The sequence below is a fragment of the Mus musculus genome, chromosome 6 (assembly GCF_000001635.26).
Source record: "Mus musculus strain C57BL/6J chromosome 6, GRCm38.p6 C57BL/6J".
Taxonomy (NCBI): Eukaryota; Metazoa; Chordata; class Mammalia; order Rodentia; family Muridae; genus Mus; species Mus musculus.
The window spans coordinates 70,242,034-70,266,080 of record NC_000072.6 but is presented as its reverse complement, the minus strand read 5'-3'; the positions used below and the strand labels follow the sequence as shown (position 1 = coordinate 70,266,080).

The window sequence follows — 24,047 nt, the reverse complement described above, 5'->3', positions numbered from 1 at the left end:
CCAGGACCCTATAGGGAAGACATTAGCTGAAATAGCCCAAAAAGGGGAGGGAGAACCTACAGAGATAGTATCAAGAGGTCAGGCATGGTTCTCCCTGTTGAGGGATGGGGCCACCTACCTGTCTCCAAAATTTTAACCCAGAATTGCTCCTGTGTAAACGAAATACAGTGACAAAGAGTAGAGCAGAGACAGAAGGAAAGGCCATTCAGAAACTGCCCCACATGGGGATCCATTCCACATTCAGACACCAAACCCAGACACTATTGCAGAAGCTAAGAAGTACTTGCTGACAGGAACCTTATATAGCAGTCTCCTGAGAGGCTCTGCCAGATCCTGACCAATATAGATGGGAATGCTCACAACCAACCATCAGACTGAGCCCAAGGATCCCAATGTAGGAATCATGGGAAGGACTGATGTAGCCCCCACCTTTACTGGGTTCCTGAAAGGAAAGCTGGGGGTGGATGGGAAGGATGGTGAGAGAAATAATGAGCCAAGACAAGGTACTCTGATCAAGGCTCAAAATTTTTATGTCTGTCCCTGAATATATGTCTGAAAACCCAAGGACCCATCTCTTTGTTTTGGGTGGGATTTGTTGCTTGTTTCAGCTATATTGAGTTGCAAAATCAGCTCTTCAGCAGCTCACTGTGCAGGCAGTTCTCAGACCTCTGGTAGGAAGACATAAATGTAGCAAGGCCAGACTCCTGGCTCTAGTGTCTGAGGAGGTTTGTCTAGCCAACTTGAGGATGGGGAAGGGCACAGAATGAATGAGCTGAAGGGTCCTTATTTGGCATCAGTGGGAGAGGAAGCACTTAGATGCTTGAAAGTTTGATGCCCCAGTGTAGAGGAATGCTTGGTCAGTCAGGCAAGAGTGGGTAGGTGAGTAGGGGAGCACCCTCATAGAAGCAGGGTAATGAGGGATGCGATAGGGGGCTTGCAGTGGGGAATCCAGGAAAAGGGGTAACATTTGAAATGCAAATAAATAAAATATCCAATTTTTTAAAAAGAAAGGGTTCATTTGGTCTTTCAGAGGGTTAGATTATATGAAAGCAGAAAGAAGGCAGCAAGTGGAAGAGTTGGTAGCTGGAGCAGAAGCTCAGGGCTCACATGTCAAATTGTATGTAAGATGTTTGTATATGTGTGTGTGTGTGTGTGTGTGTGTGTGCATGTATGTGTGTATGTTTGTATATATGTGTTCTCTCTGTGTCCTTAACTGGAATTATAAATATCTGAGAATCATCACATGAATGCTTGGAGTAAATCAAACCTGAGTATTTTATAAGATAAGAAAGTGATTTTTAACTACTGAGTTGAGTCTCCAGTCCCAAACCTTTCTTTTTAAAATATTTCTCCTTTTTCCTTTTCTCCATTCCTTCTCTCCTCTCTGCATTTCTCTGTCTGTCTGTCTGTCTGTCTGTCTGTCTGTCTCGCTGTTGTTGAATTTATTACAGGAGCTTGACTCCCAAATGCTGTATGATACTTTCAACTGTCAGTAGGTGATGATGCAGGTGAAATCAAAGTTTGTGGAAACAGTGAGGGTTTCTGTGCTCAAGGTTCAAAGAAACTCAGTTGGCCTCTTAAGGAAGTGTTTAGGCCAACAGGCCACTAGGCAGATGACATTCCTTACCAATAGACTCTGGGCACCAGATTTCACAGCCAACTGCACACACTTGGGATGGGCTAAGCAGACTGATGTTGTACACAGAGAAAGGACCCAACATTGTGCCATCCATCTCTACTTTCTGCTGGGCTAGACCCATGGCTGTGATACAGCAGCCTGTGCAGAAGTTGGTGACTTATTTAATGGATATTTGCAAACATTCCCTGATGCCTGGCTATGTCAAGATACTTTATTTTCACCATGGGTCACAACATAAGCTTTTGGCATGTTCTGCAAATGTAAAAACTACAAATGCTTACTCCACAGCTGAGGGGCACACATTAGTATCATGTCTGAAGAGTGAATAAAACTCCATATAAGACAAATATTCAAAGTTACAACAGGAACACAGTAAGTGTGACCCCCATCTCCTAGTCTTACTTACTGCATTGGTGCCAACACTACTCTTACGAAGACATTCCAAACTAGCATTAATTAAGTTAAATGGTCCCCCCAGATGCGTTAATTCAAGTTAACTTGCAGGCAAGAGCTACAAGAATGGCACATGCACATTGATCCTAGCAGAAACATAGGCTGCAGGGTGACGGTCCATCCCACTCTCCTGGGCACAAAACATGGGCAGAGTGCCAACATAGTGCTCCTCCACTTCCCGCAGGAAGCCATGACTTTGGATCTGCTTCATGAGACATTGGTGATGATGTCGGGCCTCTGGAACCCAATGAAAGTAGAAGCAACAGCAATGGTGTATTCACCCATGTTTCAAACAGCATCCAATCACCCACATGCATTTCAGGCTGGTTACAGTGCTCAACGATTGGATCAAGGCCATCACATGTTGGCTCCCAGATGCTGGATTAGTAATACTTCTCATCTGACTTGGGTCTCTTCTGCAGCAGGGCCTTCACATGTGCATGATCATAAAGAATGCAGTTAAATGATCAGTACACTCCATAATTCACATAATGCATGAAGGTTTGCTCATCTTCATCGTCAGAGCAGGTCTGCTCCTTCTACGATTTTTTTTTTGGGGGGGGGGGCAATGATATTGACTGCGAGTATGAAAGCTGAGCATAGTATCTGCCTGGCTCAGCTGTGATTCTCACTCCAGAGTCTGATGGGAAATACTTGTCCAGAGTTGGGTTGATCACACTGGTGATCTCTTCAAATTTAAGCTTTGTATCTTCAGATCCACGAAAGCTACCACCAATATCAAGCAGGTACATGCTGAAACCAACTTCTGTTCTTATGTCAAATACACAGTGGGCATCTGATATTGCCTGCATGAAGGTCTCAGGGTCAATACTTCCACTGCACACATGGAAGCTGACACCAATGACGTCAATATTTAGCTCTTTTGCCCTTTTCAGGAGGAGACTGCTGGTTTTGAGTGTGGCATCAGACTTAACACTGAGTCAATAAACTGCTTTGCAATCATCAGTAACATGTCCACAAAACCAACTTTGTCTTTCGATGTGCTCTGATGACTTTCATGAATTCAATTTCACTGTCAAAAGTCATCATATGGTCTCCATTACTGGCAGCCTACTTGATTTGAGACACTTGTTTACAACAAAGCCATGCATAGGTAATCCTCTCTGGAGGCACCCTAAGCCCCTGCACCAACTGTATTTCAGTCTTGCTTGCACAGTCAAATCCTGTCCCAATAGCAGCTAGGCTGCTCACCATGGCTCTGTTGTCCTTTCACTTGAGTGTATAAAAGGGAGTAACAAGGGGAAGAGCTTTTAGCCACTTCAGATGCTTCGTTAGAATGTCTCCGAGGTCTGCAACATAGAAAGAAGAGACTTCATTTGTTATTTGGTGTTCAGAATGTCCTTAGCAGTAAAGCCTTCCTCAAGGATACAGCAGTAAAACTCCTCCTTAGTAAAGCTGCTCAATGTTCTTCATGTGCCTACAGAAAACCTAGAGATGGAATTAAATTATCGCCAGCTCCTTACAAGGCCACCTTATCCAAGAACTGTGAATACAGACTCCTTGAAATGTTGGAAACACTCACAGCACAGGGGCTCGGCTGGCTGGACCAATGGAGACACTGAATCCTGAAGAGCACCTAGCTGTCTGCTGCTTCATCATGTCTACTGAAGTGAGGTGTCACCAAGCTGCTGGCTAAGGGAGGAATGTGGAGGTGGCTGCAGGAACTGACCTCCACAATTCTCTTACTGCCCCACTCATTATGCCTTCTCTTCTCCATCTTCTTCTTTCTTTCCTCTCCCCTCCTCTTTCCCTTTCACTTCTTTTTTCCTTTCTTCTTTTCCACTTCCCTTTTCTTTTGCTGTTGCTGTTGGAAAGGATTTATTCTTTCCTCGTGATTGAACCAACGGATGTTTTACTATTATTTCTGTAAAACTCATCTGTTGATTTTTTATTAATTGGTTAATTAATCAATTTTGTTTACACTCCATATTTTATTCAACCCCTCCATCCTCCTACTGCTCTACATACCATACCTCCTACCCACACCCCAGTCTCCTCATGGATACTGCTAGCTCCCATGCCACGTGACCTCTAATCTCCCTAGGGCATCTGGACTCTTGAGGCTTAGGTGCTTCACTTCTGAATGAACACAGATCCAGCAGTCCTCTGCTGTATGTGTGTTGGTGGCCTCATATCAGCTGGTGTATGCTGCCTGTTTGGTGATCCAGTGTTTGAGAGATCTCTGGGGTCCAGAATAATTGAGACTGTTGTATCTCCTCAGTGTCTTTCAGTCTTTCCCTGATTCAACATTAGGGGTCATTGTTTCTGTCCATTGGTTGGCTACAAATATCTGCATGTGACTCAGCTGCTTGTTGGGAATGCAGTCATGCTAGGTCCCTTTCTATGAGTGCTCCATAGCCTCAGTGATAGTGTCAGGCCTTGTGGCTGCCACTTGAGCTGGATTCCACTTTGGGCCTATCACTGGATCTTCTTTTCTTCAGGCTCCCCTCCATTTCCATCCCTGTAATTCTTTCAGCCAGGAACAAATATGGGTCAGAGTTGTTAGTGTGGAATGGCACCCTCTTCCCTCATTTGATCCCCTGTCTTCCTGATGGAGGTGGGCTCTATAAGTTCACTCTCCCTACTGTTGGGCATTTCATCCCTTTGATTCCCGAGAGTCTCTCACCTCCCAGGTCTCTGGTGCATTCTGGAGGGTCCTCCCAACCTCCTACCTCCCGAGGTTACCTGTTGACAGTCTTTCTGCTGGCCCTCAGTGTTTCAGTCCTTTTCTCTCACCCAATATCTGATTTTGATGGAAGCCTGTCATGAGAACATCTATAGACTTGTGGTTTCAGAGCTTTAAATTGGTCTTTGAGCTTCAATTTTGACTTCCTTCCCAGTGATTACTTCCTGTCTTTGGTAGTATTTTTGACTGTTTATTTAACCTGGATACTCTCAAACAGCTGTGTAATTTACTTCCTTATTTGATGACTGCTTTGCATAGATCCCTAGAGGCCAGCACAGCTGCCCATGATTTATAAACCAGGTCTTTGCAGTGAGATCTGAAATACATCAGACCAGCATGGGCATCAAGATGGAGACACATTCTCAGGTCTTTGTATACATGTTGCTGTGGTTGTCTGGTGAGACATTTAAAAGTATTATAAAATCTTAAAAGTAATTTATTTAAATAGCTATTTCCTATAGGAAGCCAATATTAGGCAGACAATGCCATTAGATAAGACATTTTGGATTCTAACATTTGTATCATGAAGTCTTTATATGTGTAAGTGTATACACATTATCTGTTTCTGTTTGCAGGTGTTGAAGGAGACATTGTGATGACCCAGTCTCACAAATTCATGTCCACATCAGTAGGAGACAGGGTCAGCATCACCTGCAAGGCCAGTCAGGATGTGGGTACTGCTGTAGCCTGGTATCAACAGAAACCAGGGCAATCTCCTAAACTACTGATTTACTGGGCATCCACCCGGCACACTGGAGTCCCTGATCGCTTCACAGGCAGTGGATCTGGGACAGATTTCACTCTCACCATTAGCAATGTGCAGTCTGAAGACTTGGCAGATTATTTCTGTCAGCAATATAGCAGCTATCCTCTCACAGTGCTTCAGCCTCCTACATAAACCTCCTCTGAGATTCTAACCAGCTGCCTGCACTACACCTCCCTAGACCTACACACTTCCCCTCTGCCTGCAGGTGCTATGCCTGTGTGTTGCAAAGTTTGGTAGAAAATTAACGAACTGATCCTTTGATTTGGAAGGTCTTTATGGAAAAAAAGAAGTAAAGAGATTAAATCTTTATTTTTTTTAATTCTCATGCTCAAATTCTGTGTATTGAACATAACAAATTTACCTTTTTCTATGTGACATACAGTTGTGCCCTCTGACATGCACACACACACACACACACACACACACATGCACATACCAGTACACACACACACAGGGTTTTATGAATCTATAAAAATCTAGGATACAGTAAATAGCTATTTAAATAGCTATTTTCTATAGGAAGCCAGTATTAGGCAGACAATGCCATTAGATGAGACATTTTTGATTCTAACGTTTGCATCATGAAGTCTTTGTATATGTAAGTGTATACTCATTATCTATTTCTGATTGCAGGTATTGATGGAGACATTGTGATGACCCAGTCTCAAAAATTTATGTCCACTTCAGTAGGAGAGAGGGTCAGCATCACTTGCAAGGCCAGTCAGAATGTAGGTACTCCTGTAGCCTGGTATCAACAGAAACCAGGGCAATCTCCTAAAGCACTGATTTACTGGGCATCAAACTGGTACACTGGAGTCACTGATCGCTTCACAGGCAGTGGATCTGGAGAAAACATGATGTTTGAATTGTTAACAACATAATTGATCTAGGCTTACTATTCTTAGGCCATATCTGCCTGTGCTTTCTTCTCATTTACTTCCCAATGAAGAGACTGTGATACCTCATTCCACACTACACTACACTAATGGTAAATATGATTTTGTATCATGGGAATAAAGTTTGTTTTTCTTTTTTTTTCTTTTTCTTTTTTTTTTTTTTTTTTTTTTTGCGAGACAGGGTTTCTCTGTATAGCCCTGGCTGTGCTGGAACTCACTTTGTAGACCAGGCTGGCCTCGAACTCAGAAATCTGCCTGCCTCTCCCACCCAAATGCTGGGATTAAAGGCATGTGCCAGCACACCCGGCTTCTTTTCTGTCTTATAATAATTAACAGTGTTTGATATTTGTTGAGGGTAATACTTTGTACATCAATAAAACAATATGTTAAGTAATCTCAACATGCATTAATTGAAAAATTATTTTGTTCTTGTTATTTATTTTTGAGAGAAGGTATCATGGCCTGTTAAACTGGGGAGTGGATTTTGATCTCACAAAATTCTACCTACCTCTTCCTAAGTGCTGTGATCAATGGTGTGGGCCATCACACTCAGTCTTGAGCACCATTTTGACTCACAGAGAAAGAATAGGGTTCCAAATAGTTGTTTGAGAACTTCAAATATCTTTCCTTAATGTGCATGTGAATAGATTCTCCCTCCCGTGCTTTCTGTGCCCAAGTCTATAGCATGAGCATAGATGTGTCAGGTGTATCTGAGGAAAATCACTGGCTTGCATGGTTTGTGCTAAGTATGTTGTTTCTTCACTGTGACAAGGCACTTTGCCAAAGAGAGGATAATTTTATTTTAGCTCACAGTTTCAGTCCATGTTAGTTTGGATTCACTGCTGTGTGTTAAAGGTGAGGTTGAATATCATGGAGGAAGTAGATGGCAGGAGAGTGATGTTCACCTCATCATATCAGGAAATCAGAGAGAGAGAAGGGACCAAGGACAAGCCATATTCTCTCTCTCTCACTCACTCTCTCTCCCCCTCTCCCTCTCTCTCCCTTCCCCCTCCCCCTCCCCCTCCCTCTCTCCCTCTCCCTCCCTATCTCCCCCTTCCTCCCTTCCTTCCTTCCTTCCTTCCTTCCTTCCTTCGTTCCTTCCTTCCTTCCTTCCTTCCTTCCTTTCTTTCTTTCTTTCTTTCTTTCTTTCTTTCTTTCTTTCTTTCTTTCTTTCTTTCTTTCTTTCTTTCTTTCTTTTTCTCTCTTTATTTCTTTCTCTCTCTTCCTTTCTTTCTTATTTCACCCTCCCTCTCTCCCTCCTTCCTTCCTTTTAAAAAACAATTCTTCTCTCTTATATTATATGCCAACTACAGCTACTACTCCTGACACTCCTTTCAGCCCCCAATTCCCATTTCCCTCCTTTCTCTGCTTTCCTAAAACAAGGAAACAAACAAACAAACAACAACAACAACAACAAGAACAAGCCTCTCATTGATATCACCTGAACAAGGCATCACAAATTACAATAAGGCTAAGCACAACCCTCTGATCAAGCTGGATGAGGCAACCCAGCAGGAGTAAAAGGGTCCAAGAGCAGGCAAAAGGATAAGAACACCCAGCTATGCAATACAACCAACTTAAGCTTGTCCCTGACTAGCTTATAAATAAAGGAGACTCAGACTGTGATTATTTTTTTGGCTTTGACAATTACTGGGAGTTAACCCCTAATATACTTTTCCAACTGCATGCTATACTACCCTCACACTGATGTACCCCAATTACTTGCTGTTTCTTTTGGCCACGTCCTCTTGGTATATCTCCTTTCATGGTACTCTCACCTCCTTATTCCTCTCCTCTTTTTCCATCTCTAACCAGGTAACTCAGAACCTGTCTTCCTTTAATCCCTTCAGCAATTGGATGTGGCCATATTTTTTAGCCAATAATTTTAAGTTAAGGCACAAAGTTTGCACAAAAAAAGCTTGTAAACATTAGAATTTACTCATAGGCCTTTGCGTACAAAATTTCTCATTATGATATATAGCAACAGACGAAACCCCAACAATTCCACCTTTTTGTCTAAATCAAAGGCTCTTTCTTGATAATAATAAACAACATACAGTAGTAACAATTATGAAAATTTTTAGGTAAGAGTTACTTATATTCAAAAAGTCTAGTCTGTTCATATTTGGTAATTTAAAAGAAAGTAGTTTATTATATATCCTATCCTGGTAAATTCAGAGTTCTGTATTTAAATCAATTTCTATCTTAATGTGTATTGTCATTCTAAAAATATTTTCTTAGACCTAGTACTTTTTTTACTAAATCCTAAATAACTTAAGTTTATAGTAAGACTAACTAACTAGTCTTCAACCAGATCATAGACCTGAGCAGGAATAAATATTACCTGAGTATGTAGGAAGCACAGGGACACAGCTTCCGAAATTACAGAAATGATTGATACAGCTGGTAACCTGGATATTTCCCAATGTTCTCATAATGTTGGTATATTTTTCTTTAGCTGTCTGGCCCAGAATATTTGACAGCCTTTTTGTGAAGCAGGAGTTTTGAAAGAATTGTTTACCCTGTCTTGGCACATCTTGGCATTTGGCTATCCTGTGTCCATTTGTCACTTCTAGCTATCATTCTGTCTGCAGATAAATTTTGGGAATTTTCTTTGCCTGGTGGCTAGCCACAAATTAAGCAACTCCATGTGGAAGTCTTTCGATCCTTATCACCTTCCCAGTCGAATGGGATACTGCCAGGCGATGACATGTCTCAATGTCAAAAAAGACTTAAATTAATAAAAATATCTTTAAATGCTGTATTCTGTGAGTTGTGAAGTTTATCTATAAATTCATAGTATATATGAACAAGCAAACATTGCCTGTCTCCAGCTAGTTGTACAAACCACGATATATATATACAAACTGGTATCTGATAAGGCCATGAGTTTGATTGACTGAATATTGACTTGCATTACTTAATTTTCCTGAACAGTTTATATTAGCAGCCATTAAAGAAACTGGGACGAAACCTTGTATTTTTAAATGAGTTGCACAGCCATAATAACCATATAAGGGTTGAAATATACATATATTATAGCAAAGTCAGTCTTAAATTTTGTATCAATATACAAAGATGTATACCATTATGAACCTTAAACCTGTATCAACATACAAAATTCTATATCCTTGTAACAATATATAACCTCAATTTTGCATCAGTGTATAAAGATTTCTACCAATGTAAGATTATGGCATTAAGATTTTTTGGGTTTATGAATAGATTCAATAATCTACTTGTATTCATCTAATTTTTTAATAATATTTCTATAGTCCCCCTTTTTTCTTTTCAACACCCTTTCCCTTACCTAAGAAAAGAAGAAAGATAGAAAAAAGTGAAGGAAAGAGAAAAGAAATTCCTGAATCTAACTTCTGTTTCCTTTCCCCCTATCCAAGACCATAATTAATTATAAATCACCCCCTAAATTGACACCATATCTGTAATTCATAAAATGATCAAAACCATCCACCCCAACTGAGATGACAGTATTCCTATAATTGCTCCCTGTTGATTTGGGTGCAGATTTCCTTTTTCTATGCCCAAGAAAATTAGAAAAAATGGTTAGGTCAAAAGAAACCTTGCTGCCATCATTTGTTGTCCAGTTTCTATATGTTAACTATGTGAAGTCTTACTAGATCAGGCTGAAAGGCTAGATGAACTGAGGCCATCTGGGATTAGCAGTCCTGGTACTAGCAGTCCTTTCTGAAGATGCTTCAGAAGCAAGTCTCTGGAAAAAGCTTCAGTTTGAGGTAGGTTTGATCAGGGACCTAGAGCAGCAGGTCTTCTTATCTCAGCATCCTTGAGGGTGAAGTCTGTCAGTGCTGCCTTCCTGGTGTGATAACTGTTTTTAAAACATGTGATTTCTTTTTTTTTTTTAAATCTTTTTGATCAAAAGTGCAACATTGAAAAACAAATCAAATGGAGAAAGCCTCAGCTTTGGTTCTGCCAAGAAAGATGCCACTTGATAAATATTCTCATTAAAACATCATTCACTGTAGGAAAAAAGCATGATAAGTTCAAGAAGCAAATTGATCCTACTTTTATCCATTGTATCCACTTAAAGTCATGTTTTTAGTTATGTAGAAAGAAGTCTCTTATGTTTGTTAGAGGATAGGAAGAGTATTTATATTTTAGAAAGGAAAACATCAGTTCAGTGTGATGTTGGAGCTTAAAATAAAAACTGAAAATAAAGAGAAAATGCAAGTGTATTTGAATAGTGTGTGGGTTCCTGATGGCCCTAGTGCTGGTAGGGAAGGGATCTGCATGAAGTAAGAAGGGAACTTGGTTCAGCAAGACTTAGTGAGCCAGGCTGGTTCAAACTGTTGGAGTCTGACACCAGAGAAGTTTATATATTAAAGCTTGTATATTAAAGTCCAATACAAATTTTCAGTTGTTAACATTCCTCACAGAATTTATTTGAGAGTCTTCAGAAAGCAACTTAAAGAGCAGAACTAAGTCGTCAGTAGTGATAGACATTAGAGTCAAGAGCATACCTGTTTGACATGGCCCAAAATTTCAGTTTTTACCCTTTTAGCTAATTTACCATAAAAGTTAAGCACTCATTTATATACTTATTAGATGAGCAGGAGAAGAAAATGTCTTATAGATAGTGAATGGGCGGTACCTCAAGAAATTTAATCAGTATTGGCATAGGTTGCAAAAATTCCTGTACTAGCAGTTGGGACTTTTTAAAAAATCTTTTCAAGCCTGGGTTTCCATTGTAATAGCCCTGGTTGTTCTGGTATTCATTCTGTAGTCTACACTGGCCTGAAACTCATGGAGATCTGCCATCTTCTGGCTCTGCTTCTGCCTCTTGAGTGCAGTATTACAAGTGTGTGATACCACACCTGGCAATTTTGCATTTTTGTGTGTGTGAACCCATTTTCATTTTTATGTGTCAACTTTGTTTTCATTATTTTATTCAACTTGGTGTTTTTGTTCTTCCAGACTTCATTAAGGCATTTATTCAGGTCCTCTTCATGGTCCTTGAACATAACCATAACTGGTATTTTGAAGTCTTTAAACTGTGTTTCAGCTTCATATATTATTTTTTAAGGCCTGTTGCACTGGGGTTACTGGCTTGCCAATGAAGAATATTCTCTTGATTGTTCATGTTTTGCTTTCTCCACTGGGATATGGTCATCTGTTTGAGGTAACAAAGAGGACACAGTAATACCTTCTCATACAAAAATGAACTTAATGTCAGCTTAATGTCCTTAAAATTTAAACTAACATTCAAGAGCAAATGGAAGTGTGTTTAAACAGGCTGGATTCCTCATGATATTTTGTCTCTGTGGTGTATCCTCACTCTGAGCAGCCAGCAGTCACTGGGATACTTACACTTCCTCAAAGAACACACAATCACATCCACATAGCTGGACCAAATACATTGCAATCCTCATAGTGAGAGATCAATGTTTTGTTTTTGAGAAAAGTTAATGGAATAGAGACTTAAAGCATCTAGTTATTCATGACTACTATATCTTAACAAAAAGGGACAGCTTAGAAAAACAGAAAGGGAGCCATTTATGATATACCCATTTCTCTTAGATCTTGCATAGATATTATGACCACAATTAATGATGTCAATTTTTAATACGACAGATCTAGAATCATCTAGGAGATAAGCCTTGTGAGATATATTGATTAAGATTAATCTCTGGTATTGTCTGTGAGTGGTCATCCTGAGTGGGTGATTGATGTGGGAAGGTCCCACATAGATTTTATGTGTGGAGAAGATCATGCCTTCCATTGGTATATTGACCTACACAAAATGAAGAAAGTGACCTGAGTTCTAACATTCTGCATTTTCTGCTTCTCATTCTTAGATGTAATATGAGCAGCTGGTTCATGCTCCTTCCACTTTGTCTTCCACACTATAATAGATTGTATGCTTGAACTCTGTTTCCAACCAGTCTAGGTCCTTACATGGGATGTAAGGAAGAAAGGTTCTTTATTTGCTTTTGTAAGTGTATTTTAGCACACTAACAAAGAGAGATCAGTGCACATCCCTATGAGCCTGGAAGTGATGTTTTCACAGATGTAGTTCTTCCTGAAATGAATTCCAACTGTACAGTCAAGATGAAGAAGAAAGTTGGATTCTGTATCATCATGTTTCCAGTGAACCCTGAACTAAGAAGAGAGAAGAGCAAGATGAAATACAAACACTGTTCCCATGATTTTCTCTTCCTACCTGTATGAAATTTTCATGTGTAAACCATTTTCTTTTCACTTCAGTTTCAAAGAATATTTTCCAAGGCACAAGGAGTTTGATTAGGTTTCATGTACACATTTGTCTCCATCCACTGTCCCATATGAATGTTTCAGAGACTTCAGTAGCACACAGATCTTTATTTTTTTCAGTGATTTTCGTCATTTTCCATCATGATTATTGACTTACAAGGCATTTTTGATGCTGGAGAGCTGTCTTAATGGTAAAGTACATCCTTTGTTTGCTCTTCCAGAGGATCTAAGTTCATGAAATTCCCAGCACACACATTGTGGCTCACAATGATCCATAATTCTAGTTCCTAGGCATCTGACTCCTTCATCTGGTTTCTGCAAGCACCAGGCACATATATCATATGCAGAAATGCATAGATCCAAAAAAGTCATAGTGGTAAGAATATTAAAAATAACAATGCACATTATTTCAATTTTTCTACCAGTATGCCATTTACAGCTGTTGGAGCTGATGGATTATTAATAGGTTTATCTTAAGTGCATCTTGGAATAGATCTCAAAAAGCCTTCAGAGATGACTTGCTGCTTTGAGTTCTCCAACCTCATTCTTTCACATAGATTTAGTGAATTGACACAGGCCTTCTTGAGAGGTACAAACCCATGGAATATTAGTATCATTAAGCTGGGGACCTTTTGTTCATGGATATCACTCTTTATAGTCTTCATATATTTGAATGATGGCATATACTTCCACATTCTCAAGCACCACCCTGCGATATTTAGTGTGATATTTGTCTCTGGTCCACTGCCATATAACCTATCAGGGCTGCCAGCTGGAAGCTATATAAATCAGGATTTGGGGAGTATGGAAATAGGAAAGAAGTTCACTTGAGAATGAAATTCAAGGTCATATAAATATGGTCATCTATTTCATAATTTAATATCTATTATGGTGTGTGAACTTATGTATGTATGTATGTATGTATACACATGCAACTCTATGTACATATGTATAGAAAAATATAATTTGAGTTGGTGTCTAACTAGAACCTTTACTCCTACTGACTAGTGTTCAATGGTTACTCTGCATTCTATCAGAGGGGCATCTACCAATGTAGCTATAAACCCTGAGAATTGAATGATTGTTGGAGTAAACAACTTCAATCTGTGGATTTATGGCCCATACCATGAGATAGAACTCATGCTTGACATTGCTCTTGTAGCTAAGAACCTGAGGCCATATAGGCTATGGACCTACAGGAAGCCCAGATGTTAATGTTCTGCTAAAGGAACACAGGAAGTAAATGACTCCTATTGACATTCTGCTATACCCATAGATCAGTGTCCTGCTCAGCCATCATTAGAGGAGCTTCTTCATGTAGTGGATGGGCAGAAATACAGAGACTCACCAGTGGACAAGGCAGGGTGAATGAGAGACCTTGGAACACTCAGGTTTAAAAGGAATGTCTTCATCAAATACCTCCCTGAGAGCTCAAGGATCTTTAAGGAAGAAGAGATGGAATGATTGTGTTTTACGTTTTTTTGTGTGTATGTGTGAGAACCAGAAGGGATGGATGACAGCAAGCAGACAGTGTCTTCCAGACACAACAGGAATGGTGCTCATGTGAACTAACAGAGATTGTGGTAGCATGTAGGGGTCCAGCACAGGTCTAAGTTAAATGGGGTCCTTGTGGTAAGAGGAGGAAATGGGCCTAAACTCTCCTCCATAACCAAGAAACTATTGCCAAGCAGCAACCACAGTAAAAATTAATTTTCTTCAATGGAATATCACTGCAGTTATAAACATACCACTGAAGAGAAGACCTTATGCCCAACAGTAGATTTCTATTTCAAAATGAACAGAAGGGTATTTTTCTTGAATTGTTTTGTTTCATATTACTTTGTTTTTGGCATTTATAACATTATTGGTGTTTGTTTATATATTATGTTTTTTGATTTTGTGTTTTATGTTTTTGTGTGTTTTCTTGTTTTTACTTTCTGTAATTTAGTATAAATATACTTATCTATCTATCTATCTATCTATCTATCATCTATCTATCTATCTATCTATCTATCTATCTATCTATCTATCTATCTATCATCTATCTAAATTTACTAGTGTTTATTTTCTAAAGAGAAAGAGAAAGAACCACAGAAATGAATGGTCAGGAATGTGCAAGGATGTTAAAGGAGCTGAAGAAGGGAATCCATGATCATAAAATAGTGGAAAACTTTTATTTTCATCTAAAAGAAATCAACATTAACTTCACATTAATGGGGTATTTATACACATAAATGTATGCTTATATAATATATATGTATTTATAGTATATGTACAGCCAAGCATTGCTTTTGAAGACTAAAGTTATTTTTTATTTAAGTTTAAACTTGTATTTTTTTTTACATTCCATATTTTATTCCCCCCATCCAACCTCCGATTATTCTACATCCCATACCTACTTCCCACATCCCTGTCTCCACGTGGATGCTCCCATCTCCAACCCCACCTGACCTCTAAATTCTCTGGGGTCTCCAGTCTCTTGAAGGTTAGGTGCATCATCTCTGAATGAACACAGACCCGGAAGTCCTCTACTGTATATGTATTGGGGGCCTCATGTAAGCTGGTGTATGCTGTCTGTTTGGTGGTCCAGTGTTTGAGAGATCTCGGGGGTCCAGATTAATTGAGACTTCTGGTCCTCCTATAGAACTGTCATTCTTCTCAGCTTCTCTCCACATTCCCTAATTTAACAACAGATGTCAGGTGCTTCTGTCCATTGGTGGTGCAAATGTCTGCATCTGACTCTTTCAGCTGCTTGTTGAGTCTTTTTGAGGGCAGTTATGATAGGTCCCTTTTTGTGAGCACTCCATAGCCTCAGTAATAGTGTCAGGCCTTGGGACCTCCCCTTGAGCTGGATCCCACTTTGGACCTGTCCCTGGACCTTCTTTTCCTCAGGCTCATCTCCATTTCCATCCCTGTAATTCTTTCAGACAGGAAAAATTATGGGTCAGAGTTGTGACTATGAGATGCCCCCTCTCCTTCGCTTGATGTCCTTTCTTCTGGCTGGAGGTAGGCTCTACAATTTCCCTCTCTCTACTGTTAGTCATTTCATTTAAGATTTCTCTCTTTGAGTCCTGAGAGTCTCTCACCTCCCAGGTCTCTGGTGCAATCTGGAGGGTCTCTCCAACCACCTATTTCTTGAGGTTGCCTGTTGCCATTCTTTCTGCTGGCCCTCAGGGATTCAGTCCTTTTCCCTCACCCAATACCAAATCAGGTCCCCCCCCACTCCTCTTTCCCAGTCCACTTTCACTCCCAAATCTCTTCCTTCCTCCCCACTTGTTATTGCTTTCTTCTCCCAAATGGGACTGAGGAGTCCTCACTTTGGCACTTCAGCCTGTTGACATTTTTGCGTCTGTGGACTTTATCTTGGGTATTTTGTACTGTATTTTTTTCGGGGGGGGGGGAATAATATCCACTTATGAGTGTGTAAAAACCATGCACATCCTTTTGGGCCTGAGTTACCTCACTCAGGATGATATTTTCTAGCTCCATCCATTTGCCTGCAAAACTCAGGATGTCCTTGTTCTTAATAGCTGAGTAGTATCCCATTGTGTAAACGAACCACATTTTCTGTATCCATTCTTCTATGGTGGGACATCTAGGATGTTTCCAGTTTCTGGTTACCACAAAAAAGTCTGCTATGAACATAGAAGAACACATACCCCTGTGGGTAGATATATTTCCAATTTTCTGAGGAACCTCCATATTGATTTCCAGAGTGGTTGTACCAGTTTGCAATCCCAATAGCAATGGAGGAATGTTTCACTTTCTCTACATCCTCTCCAACATGTGTTGTCACCTGAGGTTTTGATCTTAGCCATACTGACTGGTGTAAGATATCTCAGTGTCGTTTTGATTTGCATCTCACTAAGGACTTTGAACATCTCTTTAGGTACTTCTCAGTCATTTAAGATTCCTCAGTTGTGAAATCTCAGTTTAGTTCTATACCCCATTTTTTTGTTTTTTGGTGATTAACTTTTTGAGTTCTTTATATATTTTAGATATTAGCCGTTGATCATATGTGGGGTTAGTGAAGATTTTTTCCCCAATCTGTAGGTTGCCCATTGTCTACGTCCTTTGCTTTCCAGTTTCATGAGTTCCTTAGAGCATGAGCCATTGGAGTTCTATTTAGGAAATCCTCCCTTCCCCCAAGCCGAGGATTTCAAGGCTCGTTCCCAGTTTCTCTTCTTGGTTTTATATTGAAGTCCTTGATCCACTTGGACTTGCACTTGTACAAGGTGACAAATATGAGTCTATTTTCATTCTTCTACATACAGCCAGCCAGTTAGAACAGCACCATTTGTTGCATATGCTTCTTTTTTCCATTTTTGGATTCTTTGTCAAGGATCACGTGCCTATAGTTCTGTGGTTTTATTTCTTGGTCTTCAATTCTATTCCCTTGATCAATGTGTCTGTCTCTGTACCAATACCATGGAGCTTTTATCACTACTACTTTGTAGTAGAACTTGAGGTCAGAGATGCTCTTTTATTGTTAAGAATTGTTTTTACTATTCTGTTTTGTTTTGTTTTGTTTTTTGCCTTTCCAAATGAATTTGAGAATTGCTCTTTCCATGTCTTTGAAGAATTGTGTTAGGATTTTGATGGGGATTGCATTGAATCTATAGATTGCCTTTTGTAGGACGACCATTTTTTATTATGTTAATTCTTTCAATTTATGAGCCTGAGAGATCTATCTATTTTGTGAGTTCTTTGATTTCTTTCTTAAGAGAATTTAAGTTATTGATATGGCGGACTTTCACTTGTTTGCTTAGTTACGCCAAGATATTTCATATTATTTGTGGCAATTGTGAAGGGAGTTGCTTCCCTAATTTCATTCTCAGCTTGTTCATCCTTTGTATAAAGGAAGGGTACTGATTTATTTGAGTTAATTTTATATCCAGCAACTTTGATGAAGTAGTTCATCAGCTGAGAAGGTCTTTGATAGAGTTTTTGGGGTGACTTATGTGTACACTCATATCATCTGCAAATAGTGATACCTTTATTTCTTCTTTACCAATTTGTATCCACTTGATCTCTTTTTTTTTTTTGTCTTATTTTTCTAGTTGACACTTCGAGTACTATATTGAATAGATATAGGGAGAGTGGGCATCCTTGTCTTGTCCCCAATTTCAGTGGGATAACTGAATTTAATTTGGTATTGACTGTTGGTTTGCAGTAAATTGCTTTTATTATGTTTAGGTATGGGCCTTGAATTCCTGATCTCTCCAATACTTTTAACATGAACCAGCATTGTATTTTGTCATATGTTTGTTATTCATCTAAGAAGATGATTATGTGATTTTTTTCCTTTGAGTTTGTTTATATAGTGGAGTATGTTAATGGATTTTTGTATATTAAACCAACCTTGCATCCCTGGGAAGAAGCCTACATGATCATTGCGAATGATGGTTTTGATGTGTTCTTGGATTCAGTTTGCAAGAATTTTATTGAGTATTTTTACATTGATATTCATATGCAAGATTGGTCTGAGGTTCTCTTTTTGTTGGGTCCTTGTGTAGTTTCAATATCAGAGTAATTGTGGCTTCATAGAATGAGTTATATAGTGTTCCTTCTGTTTCTATTTTATGGAATAGTTTGAGAAAAATTGGTATCAGGTCTTTGAAGGTCTGGTAGTATTCTGCACTAAATCTATCTGGCTGTGGGCTTTTTTTTTTGTTTGTTTTGCATGGGAGGTTTTTACTGACTTCTTCTATTTCCTTGTGTGATATGGGCCTGTTTAGATAGTTGACCTGTTCTTAATTTAACTTTGGTATGCGGTATCTGTCTAGAAAAACATCCATTTCATCTAGATTTTCTACTTTTTTTTTTGAGTATAGGCTTTTATCATAGGATCTGATAATTTTTTGCATTTCCTGCATTTCTCTTGTTATGTCTCCCTTTTCATTTCTTATTTTATTAATTTAGATGCTGCCTCTTAGCCCTTTAGGTATTTTGACTAGGGGTTTATCTATCATGTTGATTTTTTAAAAGAAACAGCTCCTGGTTTTCTTGATTCTTTGTATTGTTCTTTTTGTTTCTATTTGGTTGATTTCAGCCCCCAAGTTTGATTATTTCCTGACTTCTACTCCTCTTGAATATAATTACTTCCTTTTGTTCAAGAGCTTTCAGGTATGCTGTCAAGCTGCTAGTGTAAACTCTCTTCAGTTTCTTTTTGGATGCAATTAGAACTATGAGTTTTCCTGTTACCACTGCTTTATTGTGTTCCATAAGTTTTGGTATGATGTGTCTCCATTTTCACTAAATTCTAAAAAGCCTTTATTTTTTTTATTTCTTCGCTGACCAAATTATCATTGAGTAGAGTTGTTCAGTTTCCACGTGTATGTTTGCTTTCTGTAGGTTTTGCTGTTCTTGAAGACCAGACGTATGTCATGGTGATCTGATAGGATGCATGGTAGTTTTTCAGTCTATGTGTATTGTTTGAGGTTTGTTTTGTGACCAATTATATGGTTGATTTTCGAGAAGGTAACATGAGGTTCTGAGAAGAAGGTATATTCTTTTGTTTTAGGGTGAAATGTTCTGTAGATATCTGTTAAATCTATTTGGCTTATAACATCTCTTAGTTTCACTGTGTCTCTGTTTAGTTTCTGTCTCAATTACCTGTCCATTGGTGAGAGTTCAAATCTCCCATTATTATTGTGTGGGGTTCAATGTGTGTTTTGAGTTTTAGTAAAGTTTCTTTTATGAAATTGGATGCTCTTCCATTTGGGGCATAGATGTTCAGAATTGAGACTCTATCTTGGTGGAATTTTCCCTTGCTGAATATGAAGTGTCCTTCATCAGGCTTGATACCTTTTGGTTGAAAGTCTATTTATTGGATATTAGAATGCCAACTCCTGCTTTTTTCCTGGGACCATTTGCTTGGAAGACATTTTTCTATACTTTTACTCTGAGATAGTGACTCTCTTTGTTATTGAGTTGTGTTTCTTGTATGCAGCAAAATGCTTGATCTTACTTGCATATCCAGTCTGTAGCTTATGGCATTTTATAGATGAGTTGAGTCCATTAATATAGAGATATAATATTGACTGTTGGTTCCTGATATGTTTGTTTTTGTAGGTGGCTTTATGTGCTTGTGGCTCTCTGCTTTTGACTTTGTCATGAGATGTTTAATATCTTGTCCTTTGTTTGTTGCAGGTATCTTCCATGTTTTTAGAGTTTTCCTTCTAGGATCCTCCATAGGGCTGGATTGGTAGATAGATATTGTTTGAATTTGGTTCTTTCCTGGAATATTTTGGTTCCTCCATCTATATTGACTGAGAGTTTTGCTGGGTATAATAGCCTTGGTTGGCATTTGTATTCGCTTAGAGTCTACATGACTTCTCAAAAGGCTCTTCTGGATATAGTAATCTGTGTTGAGAAGTTTGATGTAATTCTGATAGGTCTATCTTTGTATGTTACTTGTCCCTTTTCCCTTGCAGCTTGTAATACTTTTTCTTTGATCTGTGCATTTAGTGTTTTGATAATTATGTGATGAGAAGATTTTCTTTTCTGGACCCATTTTTTTGGTGTTCTATGGGCTTCTTGTATCTTCATGGCCACCTCTTTCTTTAGGTTGGGGAAGTTTTCTTCTATGATTTTATTGAAGACATTTTTAGGTCCTTTGAGTTGGGAATCTCCATTCTCCTCTATTCTGTTTATTCTTAGATTTGGTCTTTTCACTGCATCCTGAATTTCCTGGATGCTCTGGGTTAGGAGTTTTTAATGTTTTGTATTGACTTTGACCATTGTGTCAATCTCTACTACAGTATCTTCTACACCTGAGATTATCACTTCTATCTCTTTTATTCTGTTGGAATACTTACATCTGTAATATCTGACTTCTTTCCTAGGTTATCAATTTTTGCTTTATTGGATTGCTTTATTCAATTTCTTCACCTGTTTAACTGTGAAGACAGATTTTTTAGGACAGATTCCTGATTTTCAGGTGTGTTGGTGTATTCAGGACTTACTGTATTGGGAGAGCTGGGTTCTGATGATGTCCACGTATTTTGGCTTCTGTTGCTTATGGTCTTGGGCTTACCTTTTGCCATCTGGATATTCCTGGTGTTTGTTGGTCTTGGTAACTTTTTGGAATCTGCCTCTTTTGTCCTTGGGTTGCTTCAGATCTCCTGGTAGGCCTGTGTCCCTGGCTGTATCAGACCGCATGTTGGTAGTTCCAACTGGTGAATCTTCACAGGGGCAAAGAAGCTGCTGATATGTTGCCCTGACTGCAGTAGATCTCTTGGGAAGCCTTCAGACTGTTGGGTCTTCAGTGGAGCAGTCAATCTGTTGTCTAACTGCTCCGATTGCAGCGGGTTCTCAACCCCTCTGAGTGCAGCGGGTCTTCTAGTATGTATTGGGTTATGGAGTTTACATAGGAGCACACCAACTAGGAGTCTGCCCCAGCAGAAAGTATTGGGTGGAATGAGTGGAAGGGACAGAAGGGGATTGCTGTTTGGGAGGGTGGGTGCTTTGTTAGGTGATGGTTCATGAGTCCACCAGGCTCTCAGCTGCAGCTTAGGGACTCTGGTGTTGGGGTTGGGGCCTTCTTACCAACTGCTTTGAGTGCAGTGGTTCCTCTAGGATGGGTTGGGATATGGAGTCTTCACGGAAGCAGAGCAACTAGGGGTCTGCCCCAGCAGCAAAGACCAGACTTAAATATTTTTTTTTAAAGATTTATTTATTTATTATATGTAAGTACACTGTAGCTGTCTTCAGACACTCCAGAAGAGGGAGTCAGATCTTGTTACAGATGGTTGTGAGCCACCATGTGGTTGCTGGGATTTGAACTCTGGACCTTCGGAAGAACAGTCGGGTGCTCTTACCCACTGAGCCATCTCACCAGTCCCAGACTTAAATATTTTTAAGGCCTTTTTTGGATTATACATAAAAGAACATGGAAATTTTACCTCCCAAGTTCCTATGTTCTCCCCTTACGTATTGTGAGAAGCCCATGTTTAACTGCAGCAGTCTTTGAATTTATAAGATGCCTGGCTCCATGTGTTCAATCTAAATGCACAATAGTAAATGACATAGGAGCACAGTCTGAATTCACTTCAGGTGTCACAAAGCAAAGTATAAAGTTTAGTGAAGATCTAGAGCAACTGACATCTTGTTAGACACTGATGGGTTAGTTACTCATGTGTTATAGTTTAGTGTTTAAGTTTGTAAACTACTATTGTTTATTAACTAATTAATTCAATTTATATCCCAATCCAGCCCCCAACTTCTACTAGTCTCCTCCTGACACAGTTTCTTTGCCCATAATCCCCTCCTCTTCTTCTCTGAGAAAGGGGAGCCCCACCCACCATCCCAGGTACCAACATGCTATGGCACATCAAGGTACTGCAGGACTTGGCTCATGTTCTCTCACTGCTAGACAAGGCAGCCCAGTTAGGACAACATGGTCCAGTCAGTTAAAAGAGTCAAGGATCATTCTTGCTCCAGTTATTTGTGGACTCACATGAATACCAAGCTGCACAACTGCTACTTATGTGCAGGAGTTGGGTGGTAGGGGTCTAGATCTAGCCAATAAATGCTGTTTGGTTGACTGTTCAGACTCTGGGAGCCCCTCCCCCACCCAAGTGCAGAGGTTAGCTGACTGTGCTGATCTTGTGGATTCCTGATCCCCTCTGGGTCCCTCTACCCTTCCCCCAACTCTTTCACATGACTTCTTGAACTTTAATGTTTGGCTCTTGGTCTCTGCACCTGTTTTGGTCAGCTGCTGGGTGGAGTCTCTCAGAGGACTGTTATGCTAGGCTCCCCTCCACCCCCTTTTACTCTTTCCACCCCCTGCCTGCCGGGTTCTTCAGAATGCCCAGCCTCACTGAGGTCTAACTTTTCCCTGCTGTGGTCCATCTTCAGGTCCACACAGACACTTGCAATGATGGAGGCCCTCAGCCATCAGTGACCACTAGGTGACACTCCTAACCCATTCCTTGCCTGTTGGCTTTTCCAGGAAAACCCAGAAGTAAGTTCCCACTTTATCATCTGCACTTCATGTCCTGGGCTGCAGTTCTGCCCACTTCCCTGAAGTCCTACTTCACCCAGTACACCCAGGTGAGATCCACATTCCCCAGTCTCCTGCTGTGTCTTTTAACAAGCCCTGCAGCTTTCCTGTTTGCCCTGTCCTCTTATCTCCATCTTCTGTTCACACCTCTACCAGCAATCCTGGAGGTCTGCAGCCATAAAGACCTGAAGCCATCAGTGACTACCAGCTCTGCCTTTATCCTTGGAATCTTGCTGCCACTCAGAACAAACAGCTCTATCTTCAATTCCAGTGGCCTGCTGACATCAGGAGAGTACCAGCTTTACCTGTATCCTGGAGGCCTTTTGCCTTCAGGGACTACCAGGCCTGCCAACACCAGAGATTGGAAAGGTTTATAATTATATATATATATATATATTATTATTATTATTATTTTATTTTATTTTTTAGTGGTTATTTTCTTTATTTACATTTCAAATGTTATCCCCTTTCCTGGTTTCCCTCCCTCCTGGAAACACCATATCCGCTCCCCATCCCCCTGCTTCTATGAGGATGCTCCCCTATCCACCCATTCCCCACCCCCTTCACCACCTTAGCATTCCTCTATGCTGAGTCATTGAGTCTTCACAGGACCCAGGGCCTCTCTTCCCATTAATGCCAGATAAGGCCATCCTCTGTTACATATGAAGCTGGAGCCATGGGTCCCTCCATGTGTACTCTTTGGTTGGTCCTTGAGAGCTCTGGGGGATCTGGTTGGTTGATATTGTAGTTCTTCCTATGGGATGACTAATCCCTTCAGCTCCTTCAGTCCTTCCCCTAACTCCTCCATTCAGGTCGACTAGGAGCTTTCTTAATCCACAAACCATCTCTGTATTACGTTGGTATGTTAACAGTTTATAAATGAGATCTGAACATGCTTATCACAAATAATTTAATGTTTTATACCTAAAAAGTTGCTATATAAAATTTTATATTTAGTGAAAATAGAAGAATATGCATACTGGTTAAATGCATATTTAATTTCAATACTATTCTGGCTTAATTTTAGCAAATTAATATCAGATGAATAATTCACTTTGGATATCAAATACCATGAGCTATCTTGTAATCATTTGATTAATGACATACATCTGGAAATCTTGCCTCCAGGCATAGATTAGATGACCTAGAACTTAGGTATCCAAGGATGGCTGTAATCTTATGGGTCTCTTGCTTCTATCTCTCCAGTTCTGGAATACAGATATGAATCTCACTCACTGTCATTATATTTTGTTTACTTTTCTTTTTCTTGTACTTTACACATAATACTATATTTTATAATTCATCTCACATATACTCTCATGATTCACTAACCT

The 24,047-nt window shown here is 39.7% G+C and overlaps 1 pseudogene, 1 gene segment (V, D, J or C) and 1 further gene; 1 reads left to right on the top strand and 2 right to left on the bottom strand.

The window, feature by feature from the left end:
• Positions 1-24,047, bottom strand: part of Igk (immunoglobulin kappa chain complex) — a 3,171,119-nt gene that overhangs the window by 460,674 nt on the left and 2,686,398 nt on the right.
• Positions 2,151-4,132, bottom strand: Gm8836 (predicted gene 8836; annotated as a pseudogene).
• Positions 5,148-5,672, top strand: Igkv6-23 (immunoglobulin kappa variable 6-23). The segment is given in 2 exon segments: positions 5,148-5,196; positions 5,375-5,672. Coding segments are annotated over 2 exon segments (347 nt in total).